This window comes from Schistocerca cancellata, chromosome 2 (assembly GCF_023864275.1).
Source record: "Schistocerca cancellata isolate TAMUIC-IGC-003103 chromosome 2, iqSchCanc2.1, whole genome shotgun sequence".
NCBI lineage: Eukaryota > Metazoa > Arthropoda > Insecta > Orthoptera > Acrididae > Schistocerca > Schistocerca cancellata.
This window is the reverse complement of record NC_064627.1, coordinates 972,022,027-972,046,201: the sequence shown is the minus strand read 5'-3', so window position 1 is coordinate 972,046,201 and position 24,175 is coordinate 972,022,027. Positions and strand designations below refer to the sequence as shown.

Here is a 24,175-nt window from a genome sequence, read left to right as displayed (position 1 = left end):
TCGGAGATCTGATGTTTTACCGGATTACAGATATTCACGGCACACGCATGAAATGGACGTACGAGAAAATCCCCATTTTATCGCTACCTCGGAGATGCTGTATCCCATCGCTCGTGCGCTGACAATGACACCACGTTCAAACTCACTTAAATCTTGATAACCTACTATTCTAGCAGACGTAGCCGATGTAACAACTGTGTCAGACACTTGTTGTCTTGTGTAAACGTTGCCGATCGCAGCGCAGTATTCTGCGTGTTTAAATATCTCTGTATTTGAATACGCATGCCTTTACCAGTTTCTTCGGCGCTTCTGTGTAAGTTCAGGTCTGTAAAGATACTAATGCCAATGGGTCACTTGACTGTAGTATACAAAAACTGAAGTTAAACACATGGAATACACTTTAATACAGTAAGAAATATGGACACAAAAACATGAGATGCGTGCCAGGGATAATTATTATTTAAGCTGTGCTAGGCAGTAAACTGGGCTTAATAATCCTTATGTATTAATATCATCAGTTTATGTAACATCAATGCCTAATTGGCTTATACTTAGTAACTAACTAGAATACGAACTGGTTTCATCAAAATAAAAGCCGCTTTCAACAATGTACAACAGAAATACTATTTCACTGTCCAGTCGCATTAATGTGACCATCTGTCAAAAGCCTGAATAACCACCTACTGCAGCGCGGGCCATTGCAAGATGTGCAGGAAGACAGTCAGTGAAATTCCAGTAGGTGACGACAGGGATATGGAGCCATTCCGACTCCAGTGCTGCTTTTGGTTTCTCGGTTGAGCACCCATGGCGTGTACAGCCCGATCGAAATAATCCCACAGACTCTCGATTGGGTCTAAATCCTGAGAGTTTGGTGACCACGGGAGTACAGTAAGCTCATCCAGATGCTCTACTAACCACACATGTACAATGCAAGCTGTGTGACACTTTCCTGCTGGTAGGTGCCATCGGGCCAAGGAGAAACAAACTGCATGTAGGGGAGGACATGGTCCCCAAGTACAGATGCGTACTTGTGCTCAGCCTTTGTGCCTTAGAGAATGACGAGATCACACAGGGAATGCCACTTAAACACATCCCAGACCGAAACGCTTCTTCCTCTGGCCTGGATTCTTCTAACAATTGTTGCAGTGTGTTCACTTTCAGGCGTTTCACGCCGTACACGCCAACAGGTAACTGTCCGGTGGAGCACAAAAAGTGATTCTTCTGAAAAGGTCTACAGTGGTCGTCCAGTTACAGCACTGGCGTGCAACGTGCAGTCTTCGTCGCCAGTGAACAGCAGTCAGCATGGGTGCACAAACCGATGAACAGCAGTCAGTATGGGTGCATGAATCGATGAACAGCAGTGAGCATGGGTGCATGAACCGATCAACAGCAGTCAGCGTGGGTGTATGAACCAGGCGCCTATTATAGAGGCGCCTACACAGCAACGTTCACTGAATGGTTGTCAAGGTAACACTGTTGGTAGCCCCTTGGTTCATGGGGGTGGTCACTTGCTCAACAGTTGCACGTCTTCATCAGGTTACCCTCCATTCAGAGGCTGTTGCACGCAGTGACTGTTATTGACTTGTAAATAATAGAGTTCCTCTATCAGTCGTCCTTATAAAATTTTATTGGCAGATCTAGATTTCAGCTAGAAACTAGCCATTCTCAATGCTAAGAATACAACAGGTACATAGTTAAATGATGTCATAAAAAAGTTGCAATTAATTGCTTAACTCATATGGTTTGTATATGGTTTGTATATTCATTCAGTATAATTCTGAACCAACAGAACTTCTTCCACGATATGTTATTTCAGATACATAAACAGTGTTATATATTGGTTGTATTACATTTAGAAGAAAATTCGGCTTTAAGGAAAAAAGAGGTTAGCACCCTCTATATCTATAGCGGAATTCCCAAATTGTAATAACCATGCATCTAACTGATGTTTGGCGCCATCTACGAACTATTTAGTAAATATGACGAACAATATACTCATTATGTTTTAATAAAGGGAGATATAATATAAAAATAAATATATTTAAGCCATATCAACCAATAGATGTATACAGCACGTGTCTTCCAGTGTTTTATAAATTTAAAAAAATGTTTTAAAAAATTAAAAAAGTTTTACCCACCTGAAGTAATTTAAATGTTTTAACAATAATAACGGACTCACAAGGAGTGAACATGGAAATTTTATTACTTGATGATAAATATGAAATAAGTCGGATGACAATGTAAGAATTTTGCTTATGTTCCATTTTATGGTATTAAATTTGAAGTGGTTTACTTCCATTGAGGTTTATATGTAGTTCACATGGCCATGTAACCAACCGAGGTGTTCTCCACACGGCCCGTCTTCCGCAAACATTAGTATTCAGTGAACTGTGGATGAAGCCCGACCAACAGGCATTACATGCATTGATTAAATATGATAGTGGTATGCAATATATAAACCATATGGGTTAAGCCATTAATTGCAACTTTTTTATGAAATCATCTATGTACCTGTTGTATTCTTAGCATTGAGAATGGCTAGTTTCTAGCTGAAATCTAGATCTGCCAATAAAATTTCAAAAGGACGACTGATAGCTGAAATCTATTATTTACAAGATGCACGTCTGTTGGCGTATACACATATCCGCAGCCATCGTTCACTCTTGTGATCTGGGCCATGGTGCACCACAGTTGCCATTTTTGGATAGCACATTTTCGTCAAGTACAGCATACTTTAACCACGACGGCATGCGAACAGTTTACAGACTTAGTTGTTTCGGAAATGTTTTCACCCTTGACCTGAAAGACAATGACCATGCTCTTTTGGGCGCGAGATAAATCGCTCCGTTTCCATATTACAACGACTGCACTGACTTCTGCATCCCCACGACACCTTTTATACACCTTCCACTACTGGTGTTGCCACCTGACCCCTCTAAGTGGTTCCTAGACGTTGACGTCGAACAAAGGTGGTGGTCACATTAATGTGACTGGACACCGTAACATATCCAAAGCTTTGCCAGGGACACTGTAATCAAATCGGTGTTCCACAGAACGAGATCCTCTGGCTCAGGTTAACAAATACAGAGGTGCCAGATGCTGCACAGCCCTGCTGCGCGTATCAGATGGCCGTAAATGAGCAGTGAATGTGCCAGATCCTCGTCTGTTGACTGACAGAGACGGCCGACAATTGAAGGGGGTCGTAATGTGCCATAGGCAGACATCTATCCAGACCATCACATAGGAATTCCTAACTGCATCAGGATCCACTGCAAGTACTATGACAGTTAGGCGGGAGGTGAGAAAACTTGGACTTCATGAACGAGCAGCTGCTCATAAACCACACATCAAGCCGAGAAATGCCAAACGACGCCTCGCTTGGTGTAAGGAGAGTAAACATTGGACGACTGAAGAGTGGATAAGCATTGTGTGGAGTAACGAATCGCCGGCCGCTGTGGCCGAGCGGTTCTAGGTTCTCCAGTGTGGAACCGCGCGACCGCTACGGTCGCAGGTTCGAATCCTGCCTCAGGCACGGATGTGTGTGATGTCTTTAGGTTAGTTAGGTTTAAGTAGTTCTAAGTTTTAGGGGACTGATGACCACTGCAGTTAAGTCCCATAGTGCTCAGAGCTATCTGAACCATTTGCATCTGTGGATGCATGGTATAATTTGAAGAATCCATAGCGTCCCATAGTGCTTAGTGCTTGGTGCCATTTGAACCATTTGAGTAACGAATCACGGTACACAACGTGGCGATCCGACAGCAGGGTGTGGATATGGCGGATGTCCGGTGAACGTAATCTGCCAGCGTGTGGTGTTATGGTGTGGTCGTGTTCTTCATGCAGGGGGCTTGCACCCCTTGTTGTTTTGCGTGACCATATCACCGCGCCGGCTTACATTGATGTTTTAAGCTCTTTCTTGCCTCCCATTGTTTAAGAGCAGCAATGCGGGGATGGCGATTGCATCTTTCAGCACGATCGAGCACCTATTAATAATGCACGGCCTGTGACGGAGTGGTTACACGACAGTAACACTCCTGTAATGGACTGGCCTGCACAAAGTACTGACGTGAATCCTATGGAACTCCTTTGGGATGTTTTGGAACGCCGACTTCGTGCCAGGCCTTACCGACCAACATCTACACCTCTCCTCGGTGCAGCACTCCGTGAAGAATGGACTGCCATTCCGCAAGAAACCTTCTAGCACCTGATCGAAAGTATGCCTGCGAGAGTGGAAGCTGTTATCAAGGCTAAGGGTGGGCCAACACCATACTGAATTCTAGCATTACCGATGGAGGGTGCCACGAATTTGTAAGTCATTTTCAGCCAGGTGTCCGGATTCTTTTGACCACATAGTGTATTTCAGTCGATAGTGCGTCGCAGAAAAACAAAATTGAGGGTATGGCGGACCCGCTTGGTCTTGACGCTGTCGTGGTATGGGATAGGGAGGACGAATGAAGTTCGCGTATTTGGCGGAAGTTTCTAGAGATCACTTCATACTACGTGGCTTGTTTACACCGAGGAGGATCTTATTCGACTGTACACGCTTGCACATAGGTTGTGCAGGCGCGATGCTCTTCACTACTGAGCGCGCAACACCTCGTGCTCCATTGTGACAGGGTTAGTCGCAGTGTTTCCTTGTCCGTCTGCTGTCCCGCGTTCGCGGACTGTCCCACGACAGTACGAGTGAGGGAGGGACCTGTCGGCCGGGTAAGCAGAGCTGCTTGGACAGCGACCCTCGGGAAGCGATGACATCTCACTCAGCTTCGCCATTCGGACGCTGTGCTCTGACCGCCCCACCAACCTCTATTTCATTGTTGCTACAGCCACAGATAAGTTTCCACTACAGTCTGATTCCCGATATATTCTTTCCTTATCTTTCCTTGGGACTACCTACATAAATCTCTGCATTCGTCATCGAGCACCTACCTGTCTTTGAACCATTTTTGATCGATTACATTGAAATGTGACATAATTAGGATTTCTCTTTAGCTGTTCCAAGAAAACGTTTGAATGAAAGAGTTCAAGTAATGATTTACCTTTTAAAGTTTTGTTTAATCTACATACATATTTTGGAAAATAATATTCATTAAAGCAGGTGAAGACATCTCTATTTCGAGTATGGATGACAGAGTAAAAATTCTTATTTTACGATATTTGCCCAACATCAAATGTTTCTACTGTCAAGCGTTTAATTATTGTAAAAATGGACAACCTTGTTACACTTTTAGCTCTTTTTGTAATATAACTTCAAAAATACGCTCTAAGACAAAAAAGAAAAAGAAAAACCGACGCTCCACGAAGGAATTATCCGAAAGAGACGGAAAACGGGAGATGTGACGTACACGTACGGACAAACCAATGACTACAATTCGAAAAAGATTGGATGATTTATTCAAGAGAAAGAGCTTCACAAATTGCGCAAGTCAATAACTCGTTGGTCCACCTCTGGCCCAATTTCAGTCCAATTCGGATAATTCGTTCATGGTGTGTCATTTTTTTGTCTGAGAGTGTACGCAATGCGACATTTTATTTCCGTACATATGCAATTTTATTATCTTTATCTTTTAATTTTGAAGGAAATCAAGTTTGTATGACCAATGAAATATTCAAAATTTCGAATATTAATTGTCACAAAGTTAGCTCCCCCCTCCTCCACTGAGGATAACATTGAGAGACACTGTCTAAAACAGGGAAAGAAAAGTCATCTGCTAAAAATATAGGCTGGCCTATTGTTCCTTGTGACATACAGTCACAACTTTGATACAGATCTGGCAAGTTCTATGGGTTTTGTTTTATCAATAAACAGAAAACATTTGTCACAATATTTTGCCAATTTAGTGAGATTTATTTTTCAAATTTTCTTAAAATCAAAACAATTATAGGCTTATCCTCACTGAAAGAAATTAGAATAAAAAATAAGAAAAAAATCTTCATTAAGCAACGTGTTAGGCAAAATTTTTACTCACTTAGTTACACGTCTGTTTACTAGAACTGGTGAAAGATAAGACGGGTGACAATATGTACATTTAACACAGTAAATTATAAGCAAGATAATTAGATCAAACTGTTAGACACTAAACTTAGAAGTTCAGTGGTATGAGAAGAAACAAAATCACGACACATTTAATACACTATTCTGAACAACTGTATATTTAGAAATAAAATTGCAAAGCGAAATAAAACTTTGTCTTTTTACTATAATATTTTAAATATGTCCCTAATTTCACTAATGAGACTTATTTTCTACAATTCAATCGTCGTATTTGTTTCTGCAGCTATAAGTGCTGTCACAAAGTTACCCCTACGTTCTAGGAAATAATAATTTCTTCGCTTTCTAATCACTGAAAAAACGTTTTTAAAATTTACTCTTATATAACATACTCTGCGCAAATAACTTATTTATATCCACTTACCTTCAGTTAGTCATCTCTTCAAATTTATCGACAGTGGCACAAAGTTTCCAAGAAATATACAAAGACACTTTTCTACCTGCAAACATAGTAGCTTTGTGATCAGCTCAGGCGTAATGCATACACTTGCTGCTTCCATCACTAATAGTAGCACTGTGCCAGTGCACACTGCAAAGGAACTATTTGTAGAGTATTCGTTCACGTTGCAGTATTTAGAAATGAAAAGCTGCAGCGTTTACTCCCATAAACAGTAACCTCCATGTTCAATAATTAATACACTTCATCCTGTTCTTAAATTATTACTCAGTATGTTACAGAAAACGTCTTTGAATAGTAAGTGTTGTACGAGTAATTCTACGGAACTCGTCACACTTCTGATACAAGGCATTTCATTCCTTTCAGTCTTAATTTCACTTGTTTTAAGACATTTCTGATGTAACACAACATACAGCTGAGGCTAGAAAGTAAAGTCTCTCGAAATTTTCGCCTTTTTTCCTACTAGTCACTTTGATTAAGATTTACTATATTAGCTGCCATTGTGTGATTCAGTTTATCGATTTTAGTTACATTTTTTAGAAATTATGCTTAATATTCATAACATTTCTTGAAGGCCACACCCCCTGTTAATTTTCATAATACGAGTATGTTTGGAGGTAATAACTTCCGAGAGTTAACTGCACTTTTGGACACTTTTTAAAAACAGCCTACAGAATCAAATGACCCACCTCACTCGAAATACGAGGGTTGGAACTTTAACAGTGGCAACTACTTATTTACAGCTCATACAAAATGGATACGTGTTTCAATGTTATACTGACCTTCAAACTAGTCACCAGCATTGTGTATAACCCGTTGCCAGCCTTGTGGAAGACGTAGGATACTCTTAGCAGTGCCAGTTGTGCTGACAGTTCGAGCGACGCGGTCTGTTGCCCGACGAATTTGTAGCAGTTCTGAAGCGAATGCCGTGAAGTGTTTCCTTCGGTTTAGAAATCGAGTTGAACTCACGAGGGCTTAAGTCAGGGGAGTGCAGCAGGTGGTATTGCACTTAGCAGCCCCATCAGTCAAACAAATCAGTAACAGCTTGCACTGTACGTGCTTGAGCATTGTCCTGCTAAATGATGGTCAGGTCCTGCAGACAGCGTCATCACTTCTGTCTCTATACTGTTCATTTTTGGAACACACCCTACAACCCGGCACCCATGACTTTGATTATTAGTGTAAAACGCTATTGCTAGGCCACCTATGACTGATGGCAAATAGAAATACACACGTAATCGATATCGCGTGTTATTGTAAACTAGACTAGACATCAAAATGAAATCAAAGTACGTCTGTGTCCTTACACTGTGTACCAGAAACATCATCCAGTGAGTATGGAGGATTCAGAAATAGAGAATGGCTTCTGAATGGTCTCTGAATCTTCTGGAGTCCTCCTACAGATAGAACTTACCAATCAGCTCCTCCAAAACGGATTTTATCTTCCGAGTCGAAATGTGTTGCAATGGTCGTCAAAATGTGTATGGAACTAAAAACTTGACGATTAATACAGTATCATGGGACCTACTTTATCAAGAAACAGAAGTTGACTATATACACACATCAGAAAAAGTTTTGCAGCACCTAGTTCCGAGAGTTCCGGAACCTGCACAGAAAACTGGAATAGAGGTCAACAAAATATCATTTCCGCCCTTTTTATTGCTCATGAAAACCACACATTGCATGTTGTACCATCATAGAGCGAGACCATCAGAGGTGGTGGTCCAGATTGCTGTACACACCGGTACCTGTAATAGCCAGTAGCACGTCCTCTTACACTGATGCATGCCTGTATTCGTCGTGGCATACTATCCACAAGTTCATCAAGGCACTGTTGGTCCATATTGTCTCACTCCTCAACAGCGATTCGGCGTAGATCCCTCAGAATGGTTGGTGAGTCACGCCGTCCATAAACATCCCTTTTCAATCTATCCCAGGCATGTTCTATAGGCTTCATGTCTGGAGAACATGCTGGCCACTCTAGTCGAGCGATGTCGTTATCCTGAAGGAAGTCATTCACAAGATGTGCGCGATGGGGGCGCGAATTGTCGTCCATGAAGGCGAATGCCTCGCCAATCTGCTGCCGATATGGTTGCACTATAGGTCGGAGGATGGTATTCACGTATCGCACAGCCATTGCGGTGCCTTCCATGACCATCAGTAGCCTACGTCGGCCTCACATAATGCCACCCAAAAAACTGCAGGGAACCTCCACCTTGCTGCACTCGCTGGACGGTGTGTCGAAGGCGTTCAGCCTGACCGGGTTGCCTCCAAACACGTCTCCGACGATTGTCTGGTTGAAGGCATATGCGACACTCATCGATGAAGAGAACGTGAGGCCAATCCTGAGCGGTCAGTTCGACATGTTGTTGGGCCCATCTGTATCATGCTGCATGGTGTGCAAAGATGGACCTCGCCTTGTACGTCGGGAGTGAAGTTCCTCATCATGCAGCCTATTGCGCACAGTTTGAGTCGTAACACGGCGTCCTGTGGCTGCACGAAAAGCGTTATTCAACATAGTGGCGTTGCTGTCAGGGTTCCTCCGAGCCATAATCCACAAGTAGCGGTCATCCACTACCGTAGTAGCCTTTGGGCGGCCTGAGCGAGGCATATCATCGACAGTTTCTGTCTCTCTGTATCTTCTGCATTTCCGAACAAAATCGCTTTGGTTCACTCCGAGACGCCTGGACACTTCCGTTGTTGAGAACTATTCCTGGCACGAAGTAACAATGCGGACGCGATCCAACCTTGGTATTGACCGTCTAGGCAAGGTTGAACCACAGACTACACGAGCCGTGTACCTCCATCCTGGTGGAATGACTGGAATTGATCGGCTGTCGGACCCCTCCGTCTAATAGGCGCTGCTCATGCATGGTTATTTACATCTTTAAGTGGGTATAGTGACATGTCTGAACAGTCAAACGGACTGTGTCCGTGACACAATATGTGCAGTCAACATCTATCTTAAGGAGTTCTGGGCACCGGCTTGATGCAAAACTTTTTTGATGTGTGCATTTTGTAGCAACTGTGTGGTCGCTGCATTTTTTAAGCCTCTCATTTGCTTACAAAGACGTGCCACCAAATACACATCGACATAACAAACGTTTAGGTTCTAAGTTACTGAATCTGCAATACTCTAGCTTATGTTATAATAATGGTTTTGTTCGTGTAACTGTTCAAAATCGGATGTATATCCGAAGTTTAAAGATATTATAAATACTTTCAAAAAAGTAGTTGTTAGGTGCAAGACGCGGTGTCTACAAAACATTCGAATAACACCTGGTAATTTTGATACCATTGTCATTACTAAAGTGCTTGATGACCAGGAAGTAATGTGAAAAGCTCTTGAGACGTCCACAAAAAAATGTAAGCTGGAAGGACAAGACTTGTCGTAGTAGATAAAAGTTTAACTGAAAATGCGATGGTTGTGTATACCATTTCACTGAGGCAAATTGTCACATCAAAATAACGGATGCAAGATTGGGATAGAAAAATTTCACGTATTTTTGGGTGACCTCGAGGCGGAATTACTCCCTGTGACTGCCGGCCGTGGTGGCCAAGGCGGTTAAAGGCGCTACAGTCTGGAACCGCGCGGCCGCTACGGTCGCAGGTTCGAATCCTGCCTCGGGCATGGATGTGTGTGATGTCCTTAGGTTAGTTAGGTTTAAGTAGTTCTAAGTTCTAGGGGACTGATGCCCTTAGAAGTTAAGTCCCATAGTGCTCAGAGCCATTTGAACCGTTTGAACTCCCTGTGACTATTGCACAATGCGCTGTCTTGCGAAACAGGGAGGCGACCCACATCTACAGTGAGTCCCTGGGACAGATTGATGCTGTTGGTCCAAGTCACCAAGTTTCCACACGTACATGGCAAATGCCAGGTTGGTTTCCTCTGTCTCACAAACGGAGCCTAAAAACGGTTAACACAAGTTTATATGCTGTGTTTCTCCGCGATTCACATACAGGTAGAAAACGCGAATGTCTTCTCTTTTTGTCAACTGGAGCAGGTCGCCGGTTGAAAGAGCCACATAATAAAAATAGATGTCATTTCCCTGGTGGATCTTCGTGCATCTTTGGCGTCTCGTGTTAATTACGGACAAACTACGAAGAAAATCAAAAATAAAATGTATGGCACGGGAAGCCGGTGGTGTCCTGTATAGAGATTAAACAGGCAGAAGAAAATATAAATATGTATACACATCAGGTTCATGTTTCACGTTCTGGATTACATTTAAGCTACTATGCTAGTGCGTCCTTCCAAATCTACATTTTTACTTCAAAACAAATATTTATTTCTACTGAAGATAGCTTCTTAACAACTTGTGTTTTCGTTTGTAGGTATTGGCAGAAGGGCAAGGTAACTTGTTCTTCTCACCCTGGAGCATACAGGTAATTCTGGCGCTTGCGTTTCTCGGAGCTGGCGGAAACACAGCCAAGCAGATGGCGAGAGGTCTGCGTCTTCCTGAAGATAAAAATGCCACTGAAGAAGGTTTCAGTGAAATACTGCAACAACTGAAGGTTAACTTACTGTATTCTAAGTTTCATACAGTTTTGTAAGGTTCTATTTAATAGGATTAGGAAATTTAATTCATTTGGCATCTGAAACTATAGAAATCACTCGAAGTGACAACTGTCAACAAATTTTCTGAGGACATCCTGGTCATCTTGTATAGATGCTGTGATTGTTGGTCCTATTTGTGCTCCCTGGGACTTATTCACCAGCTTTTGTTGACGTTTATTGAACAACATTACAGTTGACATATATTCATCCGCAACTAATATATTTTGCTACTACATAGTATTTCACATCAAGTTCCTCTTCAGTCTCCCCTTCCAACAAGTTACTAGACTTCTATTCTTTCGATGTATCGTATCTGCAGAATCAATTCTTCCTGTAAACTTTCTCTGTTTTCGTTGTCTATTTCCCTCGCCCTCATTCCTACATCTTCTTTTGATTTCATTTATAAGCATCCTGTATGTATGTTTAGTCCTTTCAATATTCTATCCTCTAGAACTAATACATTTATGGCATCCTAACTTTGTTTGTGTTGTTATTGTGCTGGACAGTCCGAATCAATTATTACTCCCTTATTTATGTTGAAATCATAACGAACTGCCTTCAGTGCTTTAGTTTAAGCCGTTGCTACATTATTTCATCATTAGTATCTCTTTTACTTTATTCTTCTGAATTTAATCCTTCTGGGTGTGATCGAGAGCAATGTACGCTTAGGTCTGCTTAAATGCCGAGTATCGAAGTTTTAAACACCAGCTTCTCATGCTGCAACCGAGTTTTTGTTTTCTTAGTCTTTCAAGTAATTTTAAAGTTCTCGAAACTCTCATAAGTTTTTCTCAATTCTTATTTCTATCCTCCATCGCATATTCACGTTAAATCGCTTTTTATTTTCTTAGTTATCAAATGGTTCAAATGGCTCTGAGCAGTATGGGACTTAACAGCTGAGGTCATCAGTCCCCTAGAACTTAGAACTACTTAAACCTAACTAACCTAAGGACATCACACACGTCCATGCCCGAGTCAGGATTAGAACCTGCCACCGTAGCGGTCGCGCGGTTCCAGACTGAAGCGCCTAGAACCGCTCGGCCACACGGCCGGCTCTTAATTATCCACAACACAGCACTCTACTGTAATTATCACACGTATAACTTGGGTAATATACTTTATTATTTCATGGTTCTGCTCTTCTCTTTTTCTCTCTAGCAAATTGTCCAGTTGTGAATATTGTGTGTCAAAATTTTCTATTTATATTTTGTATGTTTTTGTCCATGCCTCTTTCATTGTTTTATTGCTGCAATCCGTTCTGTTGTCTCAGTTTTAGTGTTACTGCGAGTTCATAGAATTTTACAGCTTGTATAGTTAATCTGATTATTGCCAGTCTTTTAACATGTCTGTGGAATTTTAGCCTGCGTTTTCTTTACATCTGAGTAAATGTTGATGTGTTTTTAAATTTTTTCAGTGTGCTTTTAGCCCGTTTGTTCCTTCTTCGGCATACCTAACTTTTTTTTTCATTACTTTTAGTTCTGTCTCTTAAAGCGAATTTACCTGACAATGTCAGAAGGCTCTGTATATCAGTTTAAGAAAGCTTCGAAAATAGAACATTTATTGCCCAGATCGAAGATGATACATATCCTGATTACTAGATATTCATCAAAGTTATATTGACATCTTCAGGTCATCGGATACATGAATTACAGAGTCATGCATAGCGGTTTTGTAATTCATGTATCCGATGATCTGAGGAAGGCCAGCACGTGTGTCAACTGCAATCTGGGCAATAAAATTTCTATTTTCGACGTTTTTTTTTTTACTTTTAGAGCGTTGTCAAACTTGAATAAGAGATCTATACTAGAAGCAGAGAGATGGGTGTATACAGATTCCTTCCAATTGATGCGGGGGGAGGGTGAGTGGTGCTATCAGGAAGGTGCACCCGGCTACCAAATACCACTAACACTGCCAAAACCGATATATAACAATGCTGACCCAGTAGAGAAACGGCAAAGGGAATAGAAAGAAACAAGAAGTGCCAGGATGGTTGCTCTAACACGGCCGATTTTCTTCCCCACCTTATTTCATACCAGCACGTGTTCCACCTGTAGTGACATTGTGGTCTCGTGGACGTTCAACAGACTCATTAGCTGCCTGTCCGTTTCATCCATAAGTCTCTGCATTACGTAATGTTTTTCGAATGGTGTAATCTTTTTGTACTGGACTCGATGCATAAAAACAACCTGTGAGAGCTAGTAATATTATCTGTTACGTGATCTTTATAATTTTGAGAAATAGCAGTCCTGACACTCTACCATGAGGTTCGGTGCTGACTATGCCTCCATGTATATGCAAAGAATCAAGTTATGTTCACTAGGAAATCTCAGATGCAGTCGCATATCTGGTCCAGTATTTCGAAAGTACTTTTCTTTTACAAAGTACCGACGGGAACTGTATTGAACGATTTACCACGTTAAGGAACAGGACAACAACCTCAGATCCGCTACCTGCTGCCTTCTGGATATCAGGAACGGAGTAAGCTGGTGTCACAAATTTGATATTTATAGAGAAATTGTTCGGGCTTCCCACAAGGTCGAGAGAGACCTTTCTTCTACCAAGCACCATTTTTTAATTTTTTAAAATACTTCATAAATCGTTTTAAGTCGTGTGGTATTTCCGATACCACGATCTTTCACAGCCTTACCCTCCCAGTAGTAGTTCGGTTTCGCTATCATTAACGCAGGTTTTGTTTCGTGTTCTAGGACCGCCACCTGTAGATCACCATTCCTTTCCTCCCATCATCCAAAAGTCCAGGAAACACTCTTTCCTTGTTTGCAGTTAAATAAAGGAGATGTGATACGCTGAGAGTGCTAATTAACTTTGTTTCAGGAATCCGACGATGTTATCCTTAGAGTAGCGAACAGGATATTTGTGAAGCAGAATTTTACCATTAAAGAGCGGTTCAAGCAGTCAGCGAAGAAATTCATGGGCGCAGTGGAAGAGATGGATTTTCGGGATCCAGGAGCGGCAGGTGTTATAAATTCTTTGGTATCGGAGATAACAAATGGAAGAATAAACCTAGTAATCGGGCAGGGTAAGTGACTTCATTGAAATTCACCGGATTTTATCTTATCAATTACAAATTTTTGTTGCGGCTTTAAAAAGTCTATGTGGCTTTAAATTGTTTGTAACACCAAAAGGTTTGTGCTTCCCGTACAATTTCTACTTTATTCGTACTGCACATGACTCGTTTCGGGAGGAAATTATTATTTATGCTTGCTGTAAGTATGATGTGGGAGCCCACACACAATAAGCAGTAATTGGTCGTCTTGTTTCTCCTGTGATGTCTGTCTATTTGACATGAGATAAGACTGTCGGTATTCGGGGCGAATTATGTCATGCGCTTGTACGATTTCATTGAATAATTTCGATATTGGTTCAAATGGCTCTGAGCACTATGGGACTTAACTGCTGAGGTCAGCAGTCCCCTAGAACTTAGAACTACTTAAACCTAACTAACCTAAGGACATCACACTCATCCATGCCAGAGGCAGGATTCGAACCTGCGACCGTAGCGGTCGCGCGGTTCCAGACTGTAGCGCCTAGAACCGCTCGGCCAACCCGGCCTGCTAATTTCAATATTGTTCAGATCTAAAGGAATATGGGATGCTTGTAATTAATTTGTTGTACCTTCTATCCTGGATGGGCAACGGCCTCGAGTCAGTGGATACACCTGTTCCCGTGTGATCACCGAAGTTAAGCGCTGTTGGGCGTGGCCGGCACTTGGATGGGTGACGATCCAGCCGCCATGCGCTGTTGCCATTTTTCGGGGTGCACTCAGCCTCGTGATGCCAATCAAGGAGCTACTCGACCGAATAGTAGCGGCTTCGGTCAAGAACACCATCATAACGACCTGGAGAGCGGTGTGCTGACCCCACGCCCCTCCTACCCGCATCCTCCTCTGAGGATGACACGGCGGTCGGATGGTCCCGGTAGGCCACTCGTGGCCTGAAGACCGAGTGCTTGTATCCTGGATGATGGTTAATAAACGAAACCGGTGGATGAGTAATGGCACAAATAAGCAGCTGACGGTTAAAATGCATTTTGTAAACACAATTAGCACCACCATAAAGAAATGAAAATGCACTTGATAATAGCAATTACTCTCGAAAAGCCTCAATGTGCAAGACGAAGTAAATTCGGCTGTCCCAATGGGTACCGGTGAGATGTTTTACAGGTTAGGTACCTTATTCTTCAAAATGCGCCATACATGCGTAGTTGCAGAAAGAACACCTGACTCACTAAACAGATCATTGCAGTATTACCACCAAATGGCAAGGTGACCCGTGGAACAATATGGTACTTCTTTTGCAGTTAGGTCTAATGAAAATTTTTGCCCAATTAGATGGGGATTCACGTAAGAGGTTACATTTAAAATATATTTATTCTAACTAGGACAATAGTTGATACTGAAGTCAGTGGCGACTGAAGTTCGCAAACGTCTCGTTTGCTGACCTGTGTTTACGGAAAAAAGTTTTTTTTCCTGTTATCGTATACTTTAGTTCGTGTCAGTTTTCGATACTAATTATGATAAACCCCGTGTAAAAATTTAAGCTTGGCGCCTTGGGTACCCTCTCATGGTGGCGCCTGAAGCGACCGCTTCTGTCGGTTGCGTCTTAAACCAGCTCTGGCTTTGGTCCTACTTTCAACATAATGTAATCACACAACAAGACGGCCAGGAAGTTTCATATCAGCACACACTCCTCTGCAGATTGAGAATTTCATTCTGTGTAATATTATCTCTTCCAAAATGTTGTAAATAAAAATACAGAAAAAACAAAGCAAACAAGTATTACATATTTCCATCCTGTCGGTGGAGCAGCAATCAATACAGTAGTGAAAAAGTATATGTTTTAGTGTTCAGTCGCAATTTATTTATATTGCCAACTGGCTACCGGTTCTGGTAAACAGTACCATCCTATAAAACACCCTGGCACGCGTTCGTCATGTCAGTGCTACCCGAGAAGAGAGCATAATTATTTCGTGCCAGAGGGTGCCCTGAGGATGGTACTGTGTCCCAGATCCGATATCCAGCAGGCAAAAAATAAATAAATTCCAACTGTAGACTAAAATGTATACTTTTTTAATCAAATATTTTCGAACAATTTTGAGAAAAGTAATTTGTATCAGCACAAGCCTTTACAACTTCTGTTTGCTCACAATTCAGCAAATGAAATATATACTACTGGCCATTAAAATTGCTACACCAAGAAGAAATGCAGATGATAAACGGGTATTATTTGGACAAATATATTATAGTAGAACTGACATGCCATTACATTTTCACGCAGTTTGGGTGCATAGGTCCTGAGAAATCAGTACCCAGAACAACCACCTCTGGCCGTAAAGACGGCCTTGATACGCCTGGGCATTGAGTCAAACAGACCATGGATGGCGTGTACAGGTACAGCTGCCCATGCAGCTTCAACACGATACCACAGTTCGTCAAGAGTAGTGACTGGCATATTGTGACAAGCCAGTTGCTCGGCCACCATTGACCAGACGTTTTCAATTGGTGAGAGATCTGGAGAATGTGCTGGACAGGGCAGCAGTCCAACATTTTCTGTACCCAGAAAGGCCCGTACAGGACCTGCAACATGCGGTCATGCATTATCCTTCTGAAATGTAGGGTTTCGCATGGATCGAATGAAGAGTAGAGCCACGGGTCGTAATACATCTGAAATGTAACGTCCACTGTTCAAAGTGCCGTCAATGCGAACAAGAGGTGACCGAGACGTGTAACCAATGGCACCCCATACCAACACGCCGGGTGTTACGCCAATATGGCGATGACGAATACACGCTTCCAATGTGCGTTCACCGCGATGTCGCCAAACAGGGATGCGACCATCATGATGCTGTAAACAGAACCTGGATTCATCCGAAAAAATGACGTTTTGCCATTCGTGCGCCCAGGTTCGTCGTTGAGTACACCATCGCAGGCGCTCCTGTCTCTGATGCAGCGTCAAGGGTAACCGCAGCTATGGTCGCCGAGCAGATAGTCCATGCTGCTGCAAATGTCGTCGAACTGTTCGTGCAGATGGTTGTTGTCTTGCAAACGTCCCTATCTGTTGACTCAGGGATCGAGACGTGGCTGCACGATCCGTTACAGCCATGCGGATAAGATGCCTGTCATCTCGACTGCTAGTGATACGAGGCCGTTGGGATCCAGCATGGCGTTCCATATTACCCTCCTGATCCCACCGATTCCATATTCTGCTAACAGTCATTGGATCTCGACCAACGCGAGCAACAATGTCGCGATACGATAAACCGCAATCGCGATACACTACAATCCGACCTTTATCAAAGTCGGAAACGTGGTGGTACGCATTTCTCCTCATTACACGAGGCATCGCACCAACGTTTCACCAGGCAACGCCGGTCAACTGCTGTTTGTGAATGAGAAATCGGTTGGAAACTTTCCTCATGTCAGCACGTTGTAGGTGTCGCCACCGTCGCCAACCTTGTGTGAATGCTCTGAAAAACTAATCATTTGCGTATCACATCATCTTCTTCCTGTCGTTTAAATTTCGCGTCTGTAGCACGTCATCTTCGTGGTATATCAATTATAATGGCCAGTAGTGTAGTACTAAGACAAAAAAGAACAGAAACACATCCATTTTTTAATTTTTGTCAGCGTGGCCACTCTCCATTCATATGCTCGGAAATTTACCACGCTGATCATTCGAAAGTATACCATCTGTGTAAGTGCAACGTATTCGCAGAAGAAATATTGTGACCTCACTGTGAAAGCAGCCAGGTGCAATAATGCAACGTATATAATTCCGAGCTGGATGCAAATGAGTTTTAACTAATCTTTCCTGTGATCATATACTGAAATAAAAGTGGCTGATTATCATGATTTTAAATCTGAACAGATGAAGAGATTTTAGTTCGGGATAAAACTGTTCACACAGGCAAAAAACGAAGCTAAAGTTCTCATCAAACCTGACTAGGGCGCTAACTGAGGGATAGCAGTTCTTCAGCAGGTACCGTAGCTGTCGACAGGTAGGAAGAGGTTGACAGCGTCTCCAGCTTCGTCAACGTGCAGTTTCACACTCGCTTGATCGTAATGCAGCTCCACGAGTTTTGGTATGGACATTTTCTCCATACATGTAATCCTCTTTTTACTGCCCGTTTACAAATGCTCTGCACTCCGTCTTACGTCCTCTCACATTCCTCACAGGAGAGTCATAACTGGTGATGAGACGTGGGCCTCCGGTTATGATGTTCAGAGCAATGTTCAATGTTCACAATGGGTCGGGTCAGGTTCTCCAAGGCTAAAAACTGCTCGTCTGGTCAGGTGAAATGTCAAAGCTATGCTTTCTTTGACACTGAAGGTTTACTTCATCATGAATTCGTGCCACAGGGATAAACTGTTAATCGATGGTACTACCGGGACGTGTTGCGACGCCTGTGAGAAAATGTGAGAAGGAAACGGCCTGAAATGTGGCGAGACAATTCATGGTTCTTTCATCACGATATCGCACCCACACATTCATCCTTGTTGGGGCGTGACTATTGCACACGAAACGAAATTACTGTGCTGCCTCAAAATCCGTTCTCTCCAGACCTGGACCCTACAGACTTTTTTATTTTCAAAGCTGAAAACCCCTTTGAAAGGATGAAGATTTGCAACGACAGACGAAATAAAAGAAAAATGGCAGACGGCTCTTCGCGCGATCCGGCAAGAGGAGTACCAAGACTGCTTCCGGAAGTGGAGACTGTTTTGGGAGTGGTGTATCAATTGTGGAGGAGACCACGCAAATTAAGTGCAAAAGGTTTTGTGGTCAAAGCTCCGGAATTTTTTGAACAGATCTCGTTGTGTGCACATGGGTGCGTAGGTCTTGAAATCCAGTATCTGACCTCGGAATCTCTGTCTTTTCTTGATACAAGGAATTCTTCAGTTTCTGCAGGGCGTTTCGAAGTATGCAGCCTATTCTTATCATGTTTGAACAGAGTATTCATCACTACTAGCTGAAAATTACTACAGATCTGCATTACACTTTCTCCTCTATCATTACTACTACCGAGCCCATATTCTTTCGTAAATCCCACGTCCCTCTCCCATTTCCTCCCCATAGTATATCGTTCCATCATTATCAAATTTTCATCTCCCGTTACGTACTTTATTATCCATTGACTGTCCTCTAGTTCTGGAAAGTGTTTATTGTACAGAAGCACGCAGTGAAGATATTACACTACTGACCATTAAAATTGCTGCACCAAGAACAAATGCAGATGATAAACGGGTATTCATTGTACAATTATATTATACTAGAACTGACATGTGATTACATTTTCACGCAGTTTGGGTGCATAGATCCTGAGAAATCAGTACCCAGAACAACCACCTTTGGCCGTAATAACGGCCTTGATACGCCTGGGCATTGAGTCAAACGGAGCTTGGATGGCGTGTACAGGTATAGCTGCCCACGCAGCTTCAACACAATACCACAGTTCATCAAGAGTAGTGACTGGTGTATTGTGACGAACCAGTTGCTCGGACACCATTGACCAGACATTTTCAATTGGTGAGAGATCTGGAGAATGTACTGGCCACGGCAGCAGTAGAACATTTTCTGTATCTAGAAAGGCCCGTACAGGACCTGCAACATGCGGTCGTGCATTATCCTACTGAAATGTAGGGTTTCGCAGGGATCGAATGAAGCTTAGAGCCATGGGTCGTAATACATCTGAAATGTAACGTCCACTGTTCAAAGTGCCGTCAATGCGAACAAGAGGTGACCGAGACGTCTAACCAATGGCACCCCATACCATCACGCCGGGTGATACGCCAGTATGGCGATGACGAATACACGCTTCCAGTGTGCGTTCACCGCGATGTCGCCAAACAGGGATGCGACCATCATGATGCTGTAAACAGAACCTGGATTCATCCGAAAAAATGACGTTTTACCATTCGTGCACCCAGGTTCGTCGTTGAGTACACCATCGCAGGCGCTCCTGTCTGTGATACAGTGTCAAGGGTAACCGCAGCCATGGTCTCCGAGCAGATAGTCCATGTTGCTGCAAACATTGTCGAACTGTTGGTGCAGATAGTTGTTGTTTTGCAAACGTCCCCATCTGTTGACTCAGGGATCGAGACGTGGCTGCACGATCCGTTACAGCCATGCGGATAAGATGCCTGTCATCTCGACTGCTAGTGATACGAGGCCGTTGGGATCCAGCACGGCGTTCCGTATTACCCTCCTTAAATCTGATAAGCGGTCATATTTTAGAATGCTCTTGAGATACCTAGGGGTTATTATACTTAGTTGCCTATAAAAATTCTCTCTAACTTCGTTTTCGGTTAACAACAAAGCTAAATTTAGGATGAAACATGTATTCTACACTCCTGGAAATGGAAAAAAGAACACATTGACACCGGTGTGTCAGACCCACCATACTTGCTCCGGACACTGCGAGAGGGCTGTACAAGCAATGATCACACGCACGGCACAGCGGACACACCAGGAACCGCGGTGTTGGCCGTCGAATGGCGCTAGCTGCGCAGCATTTGTGCACCGCCGCCGTCAGTGTCAGCCAGTTTGCCGTGGCATACGGAGCTCCATCGCAGTCTTTAACACTGGTAGCATGCCGCGACAGCGTGGACGTGAACCGTATGTGCAGTTGACGGACTTTGAGCGAGGGCGTATAGTGGGCATGCGGGAGGCCGGGTGGACGTACCGCCGAATTGCTCAACACGTGGGGCATGAGGTCTCCACAGTACATCGATGTTGTCGCCAGTGGTCGGCAGAAGGTGCACGTGCCCGTCGACCTGGGACCGGACCGCAGCGACGCACGGATGCACGCCAAGACCGTAGGATCCTACGCAGTGCCGTAGGGGACCGCACCGCCACTTCCCAGCAAATTAGGGACACTGTTGCTCCTGGGGTATCGGCGAGGACCATTCGCAACCGTCTCCATGAAGCTGGGCTACGGTCCCGCACACCGTTAGGCCGTCTTCCGCTCACGCCCCAACATCGTGCAGCCCGCCTCCAGTGGTGTCGCGACAGGCGTGAATGGAGGGACGAATGGAGACGTGTCGTCTTCAGCGATGAGAGTCGCTTCTGCCTTGGTGCCAATGATGGTCGTATGCGTGTTTGGCGCCGTGCAGGTGAGCGCCACAATCAGGACTGCATACGACCGAGGTACACAGAGCCAACACCCGGCATCATGGTGTGGGGAGCGATCTCCTACACTGGCCGTACACCACTGGTGATCGTCGAGGGGACACTGAATAGTGCACGGTACATCCAAACCGTCATCGAACCCATCGTTCTACCATTCCTAGACCGGCAAGGGAACTTGCTGTTCCAACAGGACAATGCACGTCCGCATGTATCCCGTGCCACCCAACGTGCTCTAGAAGGTGTAAGTCAACTACCCTGGCCAGCAAGATCTCCGGATCTGTCCCCCATTGAGCATGTTTGGGACTGGATGAAGCGTCGTCTCACGCGGTCTGCACGTCCAGCACGAACGCTGGTCCAACTGAGGCGCCAGGTGGAAATGGCATGGCAAGCCGTTCCACAGGACTACATCCAGCATCTATACGATCGTCTCCATGGGAGAATAGCAGCCTGCATTGCTGCGAAAGGTGGATATACACTGTACTAGTGCCGACATTGTGCATGCTCTGTTGCCTGTGTCTATGTGCCTGTGATTCTGTCAGTGTGATCATGTGATGTATCTGACCCCAGGAATGTGTCAATAAAGTTTCCCCTTCCTGGGACAATGAATTCACGGTGTTCTTATTTCAATTTCCAGGAGTGTATTTCACAGCCACAATACTAGAAATGAAAGCAAAGTCTGCATAGACTATGTATCTTATTTAGGTTTCAGATTGGTGTATAATATCTGTGTGTTAATATCTATAACAGGTTATCGATGGATGTAAGACATTTGAAACAAAGTAAAGTAGTGAACTAGCCACTTCTACAATTTTTCAGAGTATTAGGACTCGGTAATGTAAATTCCACATATCTCTAATGTTAATATTAAAGAGATCTTGACTTTGCCGTTATGTAGATAGCTCATAGTGACCTATGTAATCATGCATAGACGCTCTGTTTGATACATTAGAGAGAAACAGTTGCTGAGTAGAAGAGAATGAACAGTGAATTTTCTTTAAATAAGGTTTTTACCTTCTAATGTGCTTTTTCGTATATAAATAATAGGCAAATGCCTGAGTATAACCCACTCAGAGAATAAGTGTAGGGCGAGCAGATGCGGGAATCTGGGATCGCCGCCCAAGGCAAGGTCCCAGTGGAGGTGGTTCGCCGTTGCCTTCCCCCGACCTGCTATGAAGTGTCAAGTGTGTGTGTTTGTGTGTGTGTGTGTGTGTGTGTGTGTGTGTGTGTGTGTGTGTGTGTGTATGTGCCATGTGGATCACTGTGATGAATGGTTGTACGGTCGATTCTGTGGTGGTATGGGTGACTAGAAGAGACAGCGTGAAATTCGATGCCGGCGTGTAACATACTTCTCTCGAATAGCGCCAAGGCGTCTACCGTCCTTAAAGTCCACATGCGACGTACGGATCACCATCAAGAGTGTCACATTCCCTCATCTCATAAGACACCGCAGAGAGCTTTGGAATTTCATCTAGGACATCGGCGCTAAGAGCTCCTTCGCTTGGCGGCCAAATCAAGGCAGTGAAAATTTTCCACCACAGGGATTCGAACAGCCTTACCTTCTAGTCGAGCGTCACTGCACAAGCGTACTGTAATGGATCTGGGAGATGTGTTATTTTCTACTGGATTTGTCGATACCAAATTTAATGTGGGAAGTTAGTAATGTTTTCTTATATTTTTGTCAGAATTTTTTTAAAGTGTAATTTGCCTTATTTTATACTAAAGTACTTAAATTTTTGAGAGTGACAGCATATTGATTACTATTAGTAGATGTGACGAAGAATATCAAAGAGACTGATTACAAGTGGAAGCTTGTGTGCTGTGTAAAATGTCTTTGATGCTGGAGTCGTCTTTGACTGTAGTCAGTCGGCAGTGAACTCTTGGTGTGCGTTGACAGTAGAACAATGTGCAGGTCGCCGTCATAAATAATTTGCTAGTGAACAGGAAAAAATGAATTATGTTACTACTTTTTTATATAAACTTTAAGAAGAAACCACATTCGAAGAAATGGTATTTGAAGCACCAAAAATGAGGCAAACGCATTGAACCAGGTCATTTCTGCAGCCGACGAAACTGCATTGTGGAATCATACTTCCACTAGACGACTGTAGTCGTAACTGCCGTCTGCTTCACGTCTGCTGTGCAGCGAGCTACCTTAATTTAAGTATTAACTGTATTTTTCTTACTTGTCACTTCTTCTTCCGTGTGTATTTGCTTTTAGGAAGCTTTAATTGTCGGGTGTTATTAATAGTGTTCCATAGATTTCGTGTTTGTTTTGAATACAGTCAGAGAGAGTCCCTTTAGTCAACCATAGTGCCAGTAGTGCTAGTGTTTGTTTTCAATCCAGTCCGGTAAGTGCTATTTTCATTGTTTTCTACAAGAAGTGGCTAGCAACCACAGTTTAGTGAATAAACAGCCGCCTTTAGTGAATTAGCAGTCTAGTTAAAGGTTGATTAACTCTCTTCAGTAAATTGATTCCTTAGGATGGATAGGATGTGTGACTGCTGTGTACGGACGCAGGAGGAGCTGGCCACTGTTCGCGAACAGCTGAGCGTGTTGATGGCCGCGGTCAGCCGTCTTCAGGCTGCTGCCTCGGAGTGCAGCGGCAGTGGGGAGTCTGGTGCGTCGCAAGGTACACTCCAGGTGTTACATGCTTCACCCACTGTCCCTGCTGTCGAGACATCTTCGCGGGTACCGGGCGCGGTTGGGCCACCCTCTCCACAAGGGGAGTGGCGGGTTCAGCGGCGTTCGCGGCGCACGAGGCGGAGGGTCAATGTGGAGGCTGGCCGTGTGGCATCGCCCGCTCTGCCTGTGAGTGGACATGTGGCTGCTCCTTCAGCTAGGTCCGAGCAGGCACACGGGGGGAGGGGTTTATTAGTTATTGGGAGCTCCAACGTTAGGCGGGTGATGGAGCCCCTTAGGGAAATAGCGGGAAGGTCGGGGAAGAAGGCCAGTGTTCACTCTGTCTGCTTGCCGGGGGGTCTCATCCGAGATGTGGAGGAGGCCCTACCGGCGGCTATAGAGAGCACTGGGTG

The 24,175-nt window shown here is 43.8% G+C and overlaps 1 protein-coding gene across 1 annotated transcript in view; it reads left to right on the top strand.

Moving 5' to 3' along the window:
- LOC126162938 (serpin B6-like) overlaps positions 1-24,175 on the top strand; it is a 113,171-nt gene that overhangs the window by 15,327 nt on the left and 73,669 nt on the right. Inside the window, exons 3-4 of the mRNA XM_049919767.1 lie at positions 10,782-10,961; positions 13,834-14,038. Coding sequence (XP_049775724.1) covers positions 10,782-10,961; positions 13,834-14,038 — 385 coding nt within the window. The remainder of the gene's footprint in view (positions 1-10,781; positions 10,962-13,833; positions 14,039-24,175) is intronic.